We start from the raw sequence: 18142 nt of genomic DNA, 5'->3' as shown, positions 1-18142 counted from the left end.
AATCCTCAAGTTGAGAGAGACAGTGTGTTTGTATCTTATTGGTTGCATATTAAGAAGCGTTTGACCAAGTTCATTTTTTGGTTTATTTTACATCTCCAGTATCTTCCAGTCAGTCAAGTTTAGATTTTTACTCATCGACAAATAAATTAGAGTGCTTCATGCAGTAGCCTCCCGTTTCTTTAATTGGATGTATAAGTATACATCAAATTGCACATACTTCCCGTTTGTCTATAGTATTATAAACCCTTATACCCCCATCTCCACATAGGCACTTTGAAAAGCATGAAGCACATGATTCAGCATAAAAAGTATTGAGCAATGATAGTTATCAATATTCGGTTTTAAAATGTAATTAATCAAGATAAAAAAGTACCATCTAACATAGTCTTACAAGTTGAAATGATTCACCAACTCAACTGACAATAATCAATACAAATGGTTTAAAAAAAAACACAATAATGAACGTAGTAATGCGATACAGTTTACACTGAGACACAATCAAATTCTCGGATTTGCAGTTTGAATAGACAATGATGCTCAATCCTAAGGATTGTGAAGAAGTTCAGATTATGTAGCCCTCTTTTTAACCCCTGGCTTGCTCAGTGTTAAAAGAAAAAAGAGAGCCAGTACTCTGTGTTCCACCACCACTCTTCTCTTCATAACGAAACACAGTATGTCAGTTATTTCCAACTGTCCTGTTCACAAACAAAAATATGGAACCCACTGATTCCTATTGGTTTACCGTTATTTAAATCAAGCCAATCACAAGCCGCCCAGGCTTGTTGGTCTGCAGGGGATCTGATGTTGGACTGTCAGACAAAACAAATCCGATGCCAAAACAAACCCCTCATTGGCTCCGGTGATTAATACCTTCAAGAACAACAGGGGGCTAGAGACAGGTCTGGCAGGAGAACAGGATGAAGGGGAATCCTTATCAATTCTATGATCAACTCCTGACGAGTAGTGGGGGGGATAGAGACAGAGGTCTGGCAGAGAGGTGGATAACAAACAGGAAGAAGGCGGAACATGTTTAGTGTCTGATTGCCTCAGGTCAGAGGCGGAGATCTGGCAGGGACAGGTGTGAGGGCAGGGTGAAGGTGTCATCACCTAACAGTGGGGGGGTCAGAGACAGGGCTCTGGCAGGGTGAAGGTGTCATCAACTAACAGTAGGGGGGGGTCAGAGACAGGGCTCTGGCAGGGAGGGGGGTTCAAACAGAACGAGTTGAACGGTGAATACGTTCCTCAACTATTGTCGCCCTTCCCATCGTCTGATCCAATCGAAGGATTGATTGGGTCCGTGTAGTTTGTCACTTGGGTGACTGGGGCCTTTTGGGCGTCACCGGGTAGTGCATTGGGCTGACATGGGAGGGTGGCTGGAGCTTGGTGCAGTCCATCGCTGAATCGACTTACTGAAAACAAGTGATAAACAACTGCTTGAAATGAACATTTACATCCAGGACCAGTAGTCTGTCCAATTAGGAATGTCAAATGTATGTGTGTCGTGGAAATATCAATCATAACTACATACAATCATATACAAAATATATTAACCTTGTTTATATGATTACTATTCACATTAAAAGGAACTGTATTACATTCTCCCTGTGTCTTAAGATACATCCCTTCCTCTCTCTAACTGAGGCCCCATTCACACGAAGCCGAAACGGGCGAAACCGTTACGGTGTCGATCTATCCGGTTTCGAAGTATCTCCGTAAAGACGAAGCCAAGCGAAACCTGGTAGATCTGTAGAAACGCTGTAGTACACATTCCAGGCCCATAAGGGGCGCTGCTTCTGGTACAGAAATCCAGAAGAAATGAAATAAGAAGAAGAGGCGAGCATGCGCATAAAGGCATAGGCATAAAGGCTGCCCTTATGCGCAGGCTCGCATGTGATTTCTGAGACTCCGCAGGCTTAAGAGCCATTGGCTAGGAGGTCGAGGGGTGGGGCGATGACGTCATGGTTTGCGGTTTCAGTCGGTTTCAGGCGTACACACGAATCCAAAACGAAACCGGGTAGATTTGAAACCACCTCCGAGGGTGGTTTCAGAAGTTTGCGGTTTCGGTCAGCGGATTCGCCGGCTTCGTGTGTACGGAAGGCCGAACCGTACAAGACCTTTGCGGTTTCACCATGAAATCGGCTTCGTGTGAACGGGGTCTGAGAGAGGTGAGGAAAGTTCACATTTGCATTCCCACTACTATGTCTGATACTAAGGCCAGGCCTATCGACTGACTTCTTTGTTATGTAGATTCCTTTAACCTTCTTGCAGCCATGCTTGCAGACTTGCAGACTTTCCCACTTCTCCCATAGTGTACTGCAGTTAACTTGGCCTCTCCTGCCCATCCTAAACTCTCCACTTCCCACTTACCTGTGTATTCCCTACCCACCATGCAAACGTTTCCCTATAAGAACCTTGTTCACCCATTGTCTCACTGAATGTATCCTTGGTAACTTTACTGCCTGTACTTTCCCATGATCATGCTCTAATATTAAATCACATATTTCACTGGCGGACGTGTCCTAAAAAGAAGTTTCTCCCCATCAATGTGTCACCAAGTCTTGTCGCAAAGCACCTAGCTTCCAGATGAATGGGCCGACCGAACAGCCTATATGCGGAAGATAAACCACGACGGAAGAATGCCATTACTCTTGCCAGAAATGCATCTATTGCAATATAAACTTAAGTGAGCTCGCCTTGTAAACATCGAGCGGCGTCACAGCAGGGAATACTGCTAAATCTTAAATACTTTACCTTTATTTTACTAAAATGCCTTTTTAACTTTCCCTTTATTTTCTATTTTTACCAGAAAAATACATGATCTGATACCAGAGAGAAAGGTTGTATAAGGGTTAGAGTCCTGAGTTTGTTTGTATAAGGGTTAGAGTCCTGAGTTTGTATTTGTATAAGGGTTAGAGCCCTGAGTTTGTATTTGTGTAAGGGTTAGAGTCCTGAGTTTGTAAGGGTTAGAGTCCTGAGTTTGTATAAGGGTTAGAGTCCTGAGTTTTGTTAAATAAGGCCTTTGGTCTGGGCTAGAGTCCTAGAAGCTGGGTTAGAGTCCTAGAATATTGTATAAGGGTTAGAGTCCTGAGTTTGTTTGTATAAGGGTTAGAGTCCTGAGTTTGTATAAGGGTTAGAGTCCTGAGTTTTGTTGAATAAGGCCTTTGGTCTGGGCTAGAGTCCTAGAAGCTGGGTTAGAGTCCTAGAATATTGTATAAGGGTTAGAGTCCTGAGTTTGTTTGTATAAGGGTTAGAGTTAGGGCTGCTCGATTATGGGAAAAATCATAATCATGATTATTTTGGTCAATATTGAAATCCCGATTATTTTTCGTTCGAAAACACGTTTGTTTATTTAGTCTCTCTCAGAAAAAACTTTGTAACTGAGAACTTTGAAATTTCGCCTTAAAAAAATACACAAAATGGTCAAAAAGAAAATGTTCCAATCAAAAATAATATACAGATATGTATCCAGCTGTTCTGCCCTTTCTATAAAAAAATAAAGATCGTTAATTTTGTGATCGTTTGACGCCAAGATCGCGATCAAAACTCGATTATTCACCCAGCCCTAATCCCTAAACCCTAGGCCGCCGCCGGGGGATCTCAGCATGGCTGGAGGGGGGGGGGGGGGGGGGGGGGGGGGACAGGACGACAGAGGGTAGGACGGTTAGGGGGGGAGGGGTACTGATGGGGTGGCAGGCCTCGCTTGAGAAGTAGAACTATGTTTCAGGAGCCGGTTAGAAATTAGGAAGACTGAAGACAAATGCTGTTCAATATTTGCAAAGCTTATTCTGGAAATATGTACATAGTTAATTATTTGGGCCGCCTACACACCGATAAAATATAAAATACATTGCATGTAATTGAATTTATTTTTTCTTTTCAATCACATTTTATAGCGATAAAATATTAAAATTATTATATATTATGTTTTATATATTAAACAAAAAAGTAAAAGTACACTATGAACTTATACCATCAGTAAAAACAATCAAAGTTGTCAACTGTTGCGTCATTCCCTGAATAAAAAGTAAGCCGCGGCCCTCCTGTGTGCGCTGCTCCCGTAGCTCCAGCTGATCTGGGAACAGCCAGGGTTAAGATCTCAGCGCCGCTTCCCTGTGGTCCGCAGCGCTGACACGGAGCACGCTGCCTCTGTGGGGTATTTAAACCCGTCACAGGGGCCCTCGTCCAATCAGAGCGCTGGCCCCGCCCCCACTGAGAGGGGAGCCACCGAGCTCCTCCCCCGGGTGTCAGATTACGAGCCTGGTTTACGCTGCACGAGAGGGAGTGTGGAGGCCGTCGTGGTGCGCACTGATGCCGCTTTCACACCAAAAAGAACCGAGAGCCAGTTCCGGGCTGGTGCTAGGGCCAGTTCCAAACTGGTTCCAGCCTTACCCCAGTTAAGAACCGGTTGGTTTCACACCGGCCAGAGCCAGCCATGGAGCCGGCGTGAGCAACGTCATGACGTCACTGCAAACGTCTCCGCTAGTGAGCTTGGACAGAAGCATACGGCCGACATCTTTCTTTATTCTGGGTGGAAATAGTAACATAGTTACGCCATTAAATGGGTTTATGGAAACATTTTTAGCGAGAAATGTGCATTTTACTTTCATAATGTTCGCTCGGTGAATGTGAAGGATGTTTGGTTTGATAGTTATGACGAAGAGGGAACGCTCCGTTCACTTGCATGGACATGGACTCATCTAGCTGCGTTGGCGCGTTGACGCGTTGACACGTTGAACCACCACACAATGATCAAGCGTCAGGTTAGGCGCGCAGAAGAACCCTCGCGCCAGTTTCAAACACAACAACAACAATTTCGTCTTCGATTCAATCCGTGTATGGTTCGTTCTTTGAATATTCCGATTTAAAACAAAATCAGAAAAAACAAAAAAGAACCATACACGGATTCACGTCCATTGTTTACTTCGGTGTTTTAAAAAATGCCGGTCTTCGTTGGTCTTCCTGTTTATGAAGGTACGGATAACTCCGCCCCCTGCCCCCGGCGTAAAAGCGGTTCTAGTTCTAGCCCAGCTCTAAAGCGGGGCCAGAGTTGAACCGGTTTTTAGGGACCGGAGCCGGTTCTTTGGCGGTGTGAAAGCAAAGCCCTGGCCCTAGCTCCGAACTGGCCCGGAACCGGCCCCGATTTTGCGGCGGTGTGAAAGGGGCATGAGACGGCTCTTCAGCGGGCAGGCATTAGGGGCGGAATCAGTGCTTCCGACTGCATGCAATAATTATAAGAGAATATTTGCTAAATATTAATAATATATTATATTAATAATAAAATATTTTATAAATATTGTATTCTTATAATAGTTTATTCATGAGGAATCAAACTTAATATTAAATCGTTTCACCTGTACTCCATAATTGACTGTTTGCATACCCAAAAGCTCCACGATAACTACGTACCTCCCCTCCCCCCCCCACCTTAAACCAGGGCTTCCCAGAGGGAACACAGAGTTGCCTCTCACGGCTCAGCCACAGCGACTCCTCCACAGCCCTGAACCTGTGGAGGGCGGACGGGATTTAGCGGCCGGCTCTCCTCTAGAGAACCTCTACGGCCAAGCCCCTCTGGAGGAATCCGCTCCCGCAGCCAGGCGAGCCGGCACAGAGCTGCGATGACCTCAGCCTCCTACAGGGGGCAGCGCCTCACACCGGAGCATCAACCCGAGTGAGTCTGCGCTCTCAGCTTGCTGCCGGATTCAACAGTTGTCTTATTTCTGCCGGATGCGCCACAGAACCGGAATAATAATGAACACGACGTGAATACGACTAAGTGCCTTTTTTTTTTTTTGCATTCAAGCAAATTATAAATGATCGCTTTGGGGTGACATCTGTGTTGTTATTATAATTGTTTTAAATATACATCTCGACCTGCGGAGGCGATTAAGGGGAGGATGTACACGGAAAAGGGGGAGCAGGTGTGGGTAATCTGCACGGCCGAGTGGTCTCGCTGGTTATCTCTGCGCTGAAGCCCGGAGTACTATCAGGCTGAGTGGGAGTCAATAACAAGCGCTCTCTCTGTGCCACGCAGATAATTCAGTAACATTCAGGAGCAGAGCGGACTCCGTTCACGAGAGGCGGCCAACGCTATTGCTGATGATGATGAGTAGGGAGGCAGGGGTGGAGAGGGCTGAGTGGGTGAGGTAGGTGGAGAGGGTGGAGGGGAGGGAGAGGGCTAAGTGGGTGAGGTAGGTGGAGAGGGTGGAGGCGGGGGGTGGAGAGGGCTGAGTGGGTGAGGTAGGTGGAGAGGGTGGAGGGGAGGGAGAGGGCTAAGTGGGTGAGGTAGGTGGAGAGGGGGGAGGCGGGGGGGGGAGAGGGCTGAGTGGGTGAGGTAGGTGGAGAGGGGGGAGGCGGGGGGGGGGGGGAGAGGGCTGAGTGGGAGAGGCTGAGGGCCTTACGCTGCTGGTTCCTCTTGTCACTGGCGTTCTTCAGCGGCAGGCAGACAGGACAGTCGTGTTGCGTGCAGTTCTCCCAGTGGGAGATGATCTGCCTGGACGACGCACAGTGAGCCACTGCACAGAGGGCGAGAGCAGAGGGAGAATGAGACGTCGAGAAGAGGAGACCGGCCAAGTGTTTTACTCCTCGCTGGTTAGGAAGACGCAACGGGACAATCCCGTTCTCTGATTTTGTACTTAAAAGAGAGGTGAACCCTAAAAACTAGGGATGGGCGTGAGGAATCGATTGCTCGAGTACTCCTCGTTACAAATGAACTCGGTTGGTGGACAGGCAAACTCGAGTTTGCATATCAAAAAACAAAGTTTTCAGAAGCAAATGTATCAATTTTCTGTCGGCGCCACTAACGCATGACGTGGGCACAAAGAAAATTAAGTGCATCCATTTCCATGGCGCGTTCCGTGCCGTGTGCAGGCACGCCAGAATTCAAAAAGTTAAGAGATGGCGGTTAAAGCAAAGAATTGAAAGACTTTAAAGAAATAGGAGATCATAAGGTGAAATGTAAAATATGCCAAGCGAAATCGAGCTACCAGAAAGTACTATGCGGCAACATATGCTCCTGAAACACAACGGTGAGTTCGGGAAAGCAGACCCGCAGCAACGGTGAAAGTGAAAGTGTGTCGGCTATTTTCACCGCCGCAAGACGCAGCTGTAATCCCGGGCGTGTAGAGAAGATCACAATGCTGAGTATTTCCATAGTCCATTTGCTGCCGTTTTATTTGCAGCTTTAAATTATTTGCAATGGTTAGGCTACTTGTTTCGTTTTTTTTAAACTGTTACAGGCCTTGGTTCGACGTGATTTAAATTGTGAGACGCATATTTATTTTTGTAAGGAAAATGTGTTTTGAACGTTTGCAAAAATAAATAATGAATACTCTGATTACTCCGACTGTTTTGATGGAGAATAAGCATTACATGTTTGGTTGGTAATATTGCCGTTCATCATCAGGCCTATTCCTGCTGCAGATGCGTTGCATTCTAAAAATAGATTTGATTTAACGAGTACTCGATTGATCCTCGAGGAATTCCTTCGATCACTCGAGTTTGGAATTTACTACTCGTGCCCATCCCTACTAAAAACAATATATTTATTTTTTTGCTGTCTCATCGTCAACATAGCAATAAAATATATGTGAACTTAATTTTGTCATGTAACAAAAAAGCTGTCAAAATGTTTTTGCCAACCAGTTTGTTCACGTTCTACTCTGCTCCGAACCCAAGTCGAGATCTTTTCGTTATGAATGGAAAGTGTGGGAGTATGTCGATCTGAAATCAAAACCAACCCCCCCCCCCCCCCCTCCCCATCGAGCACCCCTACACCGCCGCCCAGAGGAGGAGAGACTCACCCTGGCACAACTTGCCGGTCTGGCAGTGGGTCATGTGGTTGAGGACGTTCTTCATGGTGCGGCAGTGGGGGAGGGTACAGGCCCTCACCTCCCCGTTGGCCGGCTCCCGCCGCTGGCACTTGTGCGCGTGGAGGAGCAGGACCAGCTGCTGCTGGATCAGCTTGCGCTTCTCCGGGTCCGCCGTGGGCCCCGTCGCCACGCCGCCTGCCCCCGGGACCATGCCCACCTGCTGCTGCATCTGGGTCCACGAAGCGAGCGCGCGCACACACGCACACGCACACGCACACACACACACACACACACACACACACACGGAGAGACGCACACACACACACACACACACACACACACACACACACACGGAGAGACGCACAGAGACACACGTTTAGTGAATTTAGTGTGGGCCCCTTCCGAGCGGTCACTTTGCGGCGAATCGAAACGCTCGTCACTGAAGGAGATCAATTATGCGTCAGTGTGATTTTACAAGGTGGCGTTGATTCGCTGAGGGGAACCATTACAGACAGGGACACCAGGCACAGTCTTCTGGTTTTAAAGCGACGCTGGCTCTAACAGTAGCGCCTTTTTCCAGTTAAAAATTAATGCAAGCAAGTTAAATGAAAACTCTCAAGTAAAAAAAAAAAAAAAAAGGAAAAATAATCCAGACGACGGTTCGAGGTTAAGATCGTTCTACGGCTGGGTGTGCCTTGTTGCCGAGATTATTTCGTATATTTCTTGAACGCAGAAATAACATAAAAGTAAATAGCATTCCTCTCTTATAGGGTGTGGTACTTAACCTGTGTGAAATGATCCAGGGCTTTTATTAATGGAGTGTAATTATTGCTGTGGGGTGGGAAGTAGACTGTATCTTAGTAAAACGGACAGGTTGTAATCATGTCTGCCGCAGGCAGGACATTCAATTCAATTCTGTCGTGAAATTTTATATCGTTAAATCTGTCGAGTTCAGAATGAGAAAGGCTGAAAACTTTTAGTGGTGCTTAAACAAATGTGACACGTTAATCAAACCTTCAATGTATATCATGGTTAAGTAGTGTGATGAAATTAATTTACATGAATTATCATTTATATACTGTGTCACAATTATGTTTGAATTCCCACAGGTGGTTTTAGAGGCAAGGACTGTCTAACATAATCCTTGTTCGACCATCTTGACATCCCGTTTCTCTCTGTAGATCAGTGTTGATCCTATTGGAAGGCTTCTCCTGGCAAATGTTCTTATTGTAAGTTGCATTGGATAAAAGCGTCTGCTAAATGCCATAAATGTAAATGTAAATGAAAGCTTTAAAAATTTAAGAAATGATCAGAACAATCAACACTAAGGGGAAGAGTTTCAGTTCACGCCAAGCAAGCTGCTGACAAGGATTCTGTCAAAGTAAAAGTACAACGTTGGTAACCTAGGAAAGTTTAGCAGACTAATCAAAAATTATATCAAACTCGACTGGCTGGAGCATTTCGAAAAACATATGGCCACGCCCATATTGGGAAATCAATAATAACAACAATAATAATAATAATAATAATAATGACTCAGCTAACGCCGCGTACACATTGCACACGTCCATCGACGGATGACAGCGGTATGGGGGCTTTTTGACATACCCATGTATTTTGCTTGGTCGTATTACAAAGGCGATTTCATTGGACAGTGTATTTGCGTATATTTGCGTTCTGATTGGCCGACGCATCCGTCGATGCCTGAAAAGTTGAAAATATATCTGAGCTGAGAGAACGGAAAGAACTTTTCGAGAGGGCCCCAATCAAGGTCAATGGGTTCCGTCAACGGATGCAGTGTGAACTAGGGCTGCTCGATTATGGGAAAAATCATAATCACGATTAGTTTGGTCAATATTTAAATCACGATTATGCAAACGATTATTTTTGAGTTTGAAAACATGATGTATTTATTCAGCGTGTCTCTCCCAAAAAAAAAAACGATGTAACTGAGAACTTTGAAATTTCGCCTTAAAAAAATACACAAAATGCTCAAAAAGAAAATGTTTCGAACTAAAATAACATCCAGATATGTATCCAGCTGTTCTGCCTTTTCTATAAAACATTAAATATCAAAATAATCGAAAAAATTGATTATGTTAATTCTTTGATCGTTTGACGCTAAAATCCAAATCGATCAACATTCGATTAATCGCCCAGCCCTAGTTAGAGTCCTGAGTTTGTTTGTATAAGGGTTAGAGTCCTGAGTTTGTGTATAAGGGTTAGAGTCCTGAGTTTTGTTGAATAAGGCCTTTGGTCTGGGCTAGAGTCCTAGAAGCTGGGTTAGAGTCCTAGAATATTGTCCTTTAGGTCGGGTTGTAGTCCCGACTTGGGTTCCAGAGAGACTGTTGATCTGATCTTAAATACATTGCACTTTCAATTTTACTTACTAAAAAGCCTTTTTAACTTTCAATTTATTTTTCTCTTAATACATTGCACTTTCTATTTTACTCATTTCTTGCATATGTTTTCTTTTACTTATCTATTATTTTATTTTATTGTATGACAATGTTTATATGTGAAGCACTTTGAGTCTGCCTTGTGTATGAAAAGTGCTATATAAATAAAGTTGCCTTGCCTTGCCTACTATGCCACCACAATCTGCAGCCTCCGCTTCATCCTCGAGTACATCTCCCACCTGAGGGAAACAACACTCACCTTTGTTTTCTTTCTGGGAGTAGAAAAGAATTCGAACGCCGTCTTGTTTGCTGCTGCTGCCCCGATGCGGGCAGTTCCCGGTTGGTCGTCAACGATGTCCTTCACAGGCGAGCCAGCTGGAGCCTCCACCGGGCCTCCCGCCGCCCACAGGCGCTTAACGACCGCCTTGGTGCCGGGAGTCTGCCGCGGCGGGACCAGGGGCGTGGTCCTCAGGGGCGTGGCCTTCTGGGGCGTGAACCTCTGGGGCGTGAACCTCTGGGGCGTGGCCTTCTGGGGCGTGGCCTTCTGGGGTGTGGCCTTCTGTGGCGTGGACCACTGGAGCGTGGACCTCTGGGGCGTGGACCTCTGGGGCGTGGCCTTCTGGGACGTGGTCCTCTGGGGCGTGGTCTTCTGGGGCGTGGTCCTCTGGGGTGTGGCCTTCTGTGGCGTGGACCACTGGGGCGTGGACCTCGGCGATCCGCGTCGGTCGCGCTGGAGTCGGGGGGACTCCTGAACCATCTGCACCACCTTCTCCTTCACCAGGCCTGCGAGGCGCGTCAGCCGGGGGTCCGGCTTCCGCTTGATGGCCGCCTGGAGCTCCTCTTCGGTGGAGACCACGTAGACACGCTTCTGCCCCCTGGTGACGGCCGTGTACACCGTCCTCCAGTTCTGGAAGCCGCCCGTGCCCACCACGTACACGACCGTTTCGGTCTCGGAACCCTGGGGGGGGGGAGGTGATTAGAAAAACAGACAACTAGATAACCTGGCTAGTGTTTACGCCACCTCCTTTGCTGGACGGCCGCTAAAGACTCCAGACTCACTTGTTCAGCGTAAAAAATGCGATGAAATATGCGCCGTATTTATGCAACTTTATGCGGAATGGGTTAACCTAGCGATGGTATAATAACTGTTATGTTATGCAACTGGTAATTTCGTTGCTCTGTAACATGTGCAATGACAATAAAGTTATTCTATTCTATTGCTTGTCACTTGGTTCTATGAACATCCTTACTGTACCCACAGAGATATATTGTTGCGTCTCTTTCTTCTGACTAATGCGCCCATTGTAAGTCACTTTGGATAAAAGGTTAGGGCCACGCGCACCTGGAAGGTGTGGATGGTTCTGGCCCAGGCGTGGCGCAGCTTGCAGCTCCCCAGCAGAGCCCGGTACTTGGCCTTGACGATGCGGCCTGGCCGCTCGTCGAGGGTCAGCGAGCGCTTCTTTCGGCCACGATGGTCCACCTCTGTGTGGTCCTGGGGGGGGGGGGGGGGGGGGCGACAGCGAACGGAGAGAGGGAGGGAGCAGCCTGTTAGAGTCACTCCCGTTATCATCCCTTGAATTAATCACAAAACACAGAATATCAAAACACATGACAAGAGCTATCAGTTACCTCCAAATCATTACCTGTTCACATGCAAAAAAATGGAACCCACTGATTCCTATTGGGTTAGCGTTATTCAAATCAAGCCAATCACAAGCCGCCTACACCTTCTCTAGGTTGAAACAATAGTCGGGTTTGAAACATGGGCAAGATTGCACTTAGACCGGTTGTTCAGTGGGGGATCAGATATTGGACAACACACACACACACACACACACACACACACACACACACACACACACACACACACACACACACACACACACACACACACACACACACACACACACACACACACACACACACACACACACACACACACACACACACACACAGCAACCCAGCCCCTTCTGGCCACCATTGTATGTTGTACGTCCTGGCACTTAATGTACGCACTAATCGTACGCACTTTATCTACATTGCATTTATTCATAGTACTTAATTGTGTAGCATCTGCAGTAGCTGCTAAATGTAAATGTAAATGGGAGGTGGGGAAAAAAGAGTAGTGTGTGGGTGTGTCTTTTGAAGGAGGGACACAAACACTCACACAATAACAAATACACACACACGCACTTTGTACTGCGGGTAAGAGTTCACTTTTCGACTGGTCACTGACCTCAGCGATGAAGAATATCTCTCCGTTGCAGAGTCTGAGGTGTTTATCATCATCATCTCCGGGATGTCTTTGGGCTTTAGCGTCCTCCTGATCAATAAGGGCATTCTTGGTGACACAGACTTTGTCTCCAGGCTGAAACTTAAACTTGCCCTTATGATCTCTATGCATGGGTGAGGGAGAAAAAAACAACAATTGTGGGAAATGGTGTTCATGAGTTCAGCCACATTTGTATTCTACAGAATGGTTAATACTTACTTGGTTGTGTGCTCATTATAGTGGGTACAACAGAGTTCATTGATCAAGTCAACATCCGCCCTAAAAAGAGAAGCAATTATTTGTTATTTATTAGAAGACCGGACCACGTTGTTGTAGAATACCTCTTCTTTTCTCAGAAGCTGTATTCATAGCTCGATAGATAAATGTGTTTTACCTTCTGTATGCAATGAATTGAGATTTTGTATCATCATCCAACCCAGGTGCTGAGCCCATCAGCCATTTGACCGCCTTTTGTAGATCTGAAAACAAAAACAGATGGTGCAATGCCTGCATTTCTCCACCTAATCTCCCATGTTGATGTACTTTGACAATATCTAGCATTGACTAGGGCTGGCCCGAATTATTCAAATATTCAAATACTCGTTCGGAAAATTAGTATTCAAAGTTTAAATCAGTATTCGGAGCTTCGTTTTTTTTTTTTTACCAGAGTGAGGGAGGCCAACTATAAGCGACACCAAGCAGAGAAGCGAGAGAGGTGGAGGAAGAATAGATATGTTTCCCTTTACTTTACAACACAGCATTAGCGGGATCTTGGGAGGAAAAGTAATGCTTAGCGAAATGCTAACCTTAGCTTAGTTGTTTGTTTACGTTCGCTGTACAGCGCCGCGCCAATCAACTGTGACTGGCTTGCTGCAGAGCGTGAGCGTCTTGGGAATACCCGGTCAATATAATGGATATAATATGGACACATAAGACAATCAATATTGGGTATTTGTTATGGATTTATTGTACAAATTCCCTGAAAAGATGCACGTTCCAGGATGCATTGAAAAGCTCCCGTAAGGGCTGAGATGGCAGAGAACAGCTGATTTGGAACGGAACCACAGCTGTTCGCTTCAACGGGGAAAAACTAAGGAACTCCAACTTACTTGGGCCTACTAATTGGCGTTTAAAAGCTATTAAATATTCAACAAAATATGCAGATACTGTCAAAATCGGTTCCAGGGAGTATATAGGGACTATTGATGTTGTTTTTGACGGTGTGTTTTTCTGGAACGAGTATTTCGAATATTCGCTCGGAAAAACCAACGAGTATTCGAAGCCTGAAAAATGGTATTCGGGCCAGCCCTAGTATTGACTAGATGCAATGGCACGGCCTGACAGGGACTCGGATTAGTGTTTTACGTATGACAGGTACCTATGAAGAAATAAACTTTGGACTTACCGTCATCGCCCTTGCGGGCAGGGAGACGGATGTGGATGAACTTTTTGCCGGGGGGTATGTTGAACGGCCCGGGAAGGTTCACGACGTGGTCAAACTCCAACGGCTCAGAGCTTTGACCCATCCCTATGGCGGCAATTCTGAAGACGGAGGGCGGGAAAACAGGGACTTTGTTTTTCTGCAGATTACTAGCAGGTACATTAGATTAGCAGACTCCAAAACAGCTTAAGGTGACTTTCTTTTGGATATAGGACCTTACATTTACATTTAGGGCGTTCAGCGGACGCGTTTTATCAAAGTGACTTACAATAAGTACATTTGTCAGAAGAAAGAGAAACAACAATACATCTCTGTGGGTACAGAAAGGATGTTCATAGAACCAAGTACCAAGCACTAACAATCACTAACCCATTCCCCGTGTACAACCAGGATAGCTAGGGTAAGATGCTACACAACGGCAAGTACAGGACACGAAAGAATTAGTGCTGTCAGTTAAACGCGTTATTAACGGCGTTAACGCAAACCAAATTTAACGGCGTTAATATTTTTATCGCGCGATTAATGCAATTAATTAATTTATTTAAAAAAGGTTGATTTTTTTGGGCTTAAAACAAAGAAGCAGTAGCCTGACTGCTATGTTCAAGGCAGTATGTTTATATGTTCATCTTTTAATTGCACTATAGGCTTTTTTATTTGTATCGTCCTGTTTTGATCAGTATATGCCAATGTTGTTATCAATAAAAAAACATTTGCACAAGGCAAGCCGATGCACTTCTCCATGTTGATAAGAGCATTAAAATGAGAACAATGTTAACTATGACATTAATGTGATTAATCGCGATTAAATATTTTAATTGCTTGACAGCACTAGAAAGAATAAGTAGGTGTTAGGACATGGATGCCTAAACGCTCACTTATGGTTCCACGTCGACGCAACGCAACGACTGTGCAGTGAGACTCTTCAACGCAGTCGTGAGCCTGTTCTGGTTCTGCGTCGGGTTTTAGTGAGCGGTCCAATCACAGCCCTCGCTGCGGCGTCGCCTCGACGCTAGCGCACGTCCGGCCCTTGCGGTGGACGCAAGGAGGGTCGGCAAGGACGACATGGCTCCGTAAACCCCCTCGCGTCTAGCCATAAGTTAGCTTTTACTCTTCGCTAGATGAAGTGAGGGTTTAAGATAATATGAGCGCACTTCTTTATAAAACGCGGTTCGAAAGCCACTCACCGCTTCGCGTTTTGGACGATGAGTTCGGACTCAGAGCGGTGGTTGTTCCTCATCTCCACGTTGTATTTGACCGAATTTAGGCTGGAGAAGAGGTCCTCTAGGGCGCTCCCTGGCTGGATGCTGGGCAGCTGCTTCACGTCGCCTTTGGAGACACACAGACAGACAGACAGGTTCAAAATCAGAAATACTTTATTGATCCCCGGGGGGAAATTGTTGTTCCAGGTGCTCCATACAATAGAAATATTAATACCCTACAAGCTAACCCTACAAGCATAGAAGATAAGATAAGATTATAAATAAATGAATAAATAAAATACAATAAAATAAAATAAAAATAAAAAAAAGTAAGAAGTGGACATCTCTTAGTGGGTTATATTTACAATTCAATATTTACATTGCAAATAGCAATGAAAATTAAGAGTGAAAGAATAAATTATAGTTTGTTTATTTTAAATAGTAAATAGTAATTTTTCCGATTATCAGAGGGAGGAGTTCTAGAGTTTAAGGAATGACTTCCTGTGGCGCTCAGTGGTGCATTCAGAAGCAATGAGTCTCCACTCCACGTCCGGCATAGCTTTCTGTTCTCTTCTGTCGTGACCCTTCCCCCCCCCCCCCACCCCTCTCTCACCACAACCCACCCCCCCACACACAGGACAATGTGCTACTGCTATTGTGTAATTGTCGTGGAAATATCAATCATTTCTATAATATACAATCATATAAAAATTACATTAACCTGGTTTATATAATTACTATTCACATTAAAATGAACTGTATACATTCTCCCTGTGTCTTAAGATACATCCCTTCCTCTCTCTAACTGAGGGAGGTGAAGAAAGTTCCCATTTGCATTCCCACTACTATGTCTGATACTAAGGCCAGGCCAATCGACTGACTTCTTTGTTATGTAGATTCCTTCAACCTTCTTGCAGCCATGCTTGCAGACTTGCAGACTTTCCCACTTCTCCCATAGGGTACTGCAGTTAACTTGGCCTCTCCTGCCCATCCTAAACTCTCCACTTCCCACTTACCTGTGGCCGACGCTTCCTAAAAATAAGTTTCTCTCCTCATCAGTAATATTTAGATGTCAATATCTACCTCTGACTCTTTTTTATATGCAAGTTCAATTATGTGCACTATTGCCCACTTTTTATTGACTTATTTGATTGACTTTTACTGTTAGTGCATATTGTTGTTTGTCAATCGTAGTCAGTCTATTGACTGAGTTCGTGAGCTACTGGATACTTCAATTTGAATAAATTATCTATCTATCTATCCATCTATCTATCTATCCATCTATCTATCATGGTACCATGATATACGGTTGATGCACAACTTTCTAGTTTATATTAGACGATAAAGAATATGTAAGATTCAATCCCTTTTCAATCTGGATTTTTTTAAACAGCCGATTTAATTTGAATCAATTCTGTATGTCAATAACATTGTCATTATCATGATCAAATGGTCAAATGATCTGTACAAAGATATTATTTAGTAGTATGAATAATGGTATTCCTAATATTATACCTCCGTGGCCTAGAATCATCAGTGATATCTATAGTGTCTTTAACATTCAGTGATAATATATATATTTTTTTTTCTATATAATAGAAAATGAAGCTCTCTTTTACCTCACTTTCAGCTAACTTTATTTCAGTACTTTTTGCTGTTCTGTCTTCTTATTTAGCTCAACTACTTCTTTGGTTGGAGGATTGAACTCCTTCATTGTACTCAGGTTCACTTCCAAGCGCGAGTACAAGTGCTAAATCACCAAAACGTAAACGCATGTACACGTAAAACGCCTGAAGATGATTCCACAGATTCCGGAGACGCTCACCCAAGAGGATGAACTTCTGGAGCTCGGCGTGGCTGATGAGCTTGGAGAGGACGGAGTGGAGGAGACCAACCGGCACAAGGCTGCCCTCATCAAGCACCAAGACGCGCACCGACTCGAACTCCCAATTCAACTCAACGTCACCATTTTCTTTTCTTTTTTTTTCTGCATTATTGAACTTCCAAATCACCTGAGGAGAAACGTAGTTCTTTGAGACAGCAGTTGAAATTGTATCAACTATCCCATTGACTTTGTTTGTATGCATGCATTTTTTCCGAACATAAAAAGTACTTTTTTTTTCATTCCACAAATATTGAGCAATCGTATACAAAGCAGATATACATTACATTGAGTGATTGTCATTTACGTAACACACGTCTAAAGTCGACAGCTAGACTATAGTGTAGACTCAGAGGGATCTTTTAAATCTTGCCTCCCATCTGCGTTAAATTTAAAGCACCTGGCTGAGAGAAAGCATGTTCGGGCCTAAAACATTTTTTTGTTCGGTTCCGGTTTCTGACCGACCCCGTCAATTTATGTGCGATCATTCGCTGCCGCTGCCGCAATAAATTCCCTACCTACTCATGACCTGAACTGACAACCAACAGGAACCAAACATTATTTTAGTTTTTAGGCCTCAGGAGGTCTTTGAGTGCCCGTAAAGCAACCTACCTGATGCATGGTGAAGGCTTGGAAGCCTGTTTTCTTCGTCAGCAGAGATGCTGCCCGACCAGTGGGGGCGGTCAAAAGGATCTGCTTTTCCAAAAGCTTATCGTCCTGCCTCTCCACCTCCATATCCTCCTCCTCCTCCTCCTCCTCCTCCTCCTCCTCCTCTCCCTCGTCGGACGTTCCAGGAAGGTGTCCAAGGTCTTGGTACCCCCCGCTCTGTCCCGCTCGGCCCCCTACAGAGCATCCAAACTGACATCCTGGGGGGTCCTCTCCAGACTCATCTCCGTAGAAGGGCCCCTTCTTGTGTTCTCCGGGGTCTTCCATGGGGTCCTCGGTGTCTTCGGAGGCATCGGCGTACTCCCACGACGAGACGGGGCGTCCCTTCTCCACCGCCGCCCGGAACAGCTCGCTGACCACCGTGGTTTTGCCACAGCCGCCGCAGCCGCTGATGACCGTCACCGGGTCCGAGCAGATCATCTGGGCCGCCAGCAGCTGGTCCGGGTCCACCTTCACGGGGGAAAGGGTCGAGGGA

At 45.3% G+C, this 18142-nt stretch overlaps 1 protein-coding gene across 2 annotated transcripts in view; it reads right to left on the bottom strand.

The window, feature by feature from the left end:
• Window positions 1-64: 64 nt before the first annotated feature.
• Window positions 65-18142, bottom strand: part of helb (helicase (DNA) B) — a 22680-nt gene continuing 4602 nt past the window's right edge. The window contains exons 4-13 of one of the 2 annotated variants that reach the window (XM_030353131.1): window positions 17614-18142; window positions 16945-17131; window positions 15105-15246; window positions 13885-14021; window positions 12874-12958; window positions 12699-12758; window positions 12444-12603; window positions 11550-11699; window positions 10467-11165; window positions 65-1430 (exon numbers count right to left, since the gene is read on the bottom strand). The exon at window positions 17614-18142 is cut by the window's right edge and continues 437 nt beyond it. In XM_030353131.1, the coding sequence (XP_030208991.1) occupies window positions 1407-1430; window positions 10467-11165; window positions 11550-11699; window positions 12444-12603; window positions 12699-12758; window positions 12874-12958; window positions 13885-14021; window positions 15105-15246; window positions 16945-17131; window positions 17614-18142 (2173 nt within the window). In that variant the 3' untranslated portion in view covers window positions 65-1406. The remainder of the gene's footprint in view (window positions 1431-10466; window positions 11166-11549; window positions 11700-12443; window positions 12604-12698; window positions 12759-12873; window positions 12959-13884; window positions 14022-15104; window positions 15247-16944; window positions 17132-17613) is intronic. The other variant, XM_030353132.1, reaches the window with a different exon arrangement.

The sequence above is a fragment of the Gadus morhua genome, chromosome 4, assembly GCF_902167405.1.
Source record: "Gadus morhua chromosome 4, gadMor3.0, whole genome shotgun sequence".
NCBI lineage: Eukaryota > Metazoa > Chordata > Actinopteri > Gadiformes > Gadidae > Gadus > Gadus morhua.
Note: the sequence above shows the minus strand (reverse complement) of the source record. Positions and strands in the feature narration are given on the sequence as shown.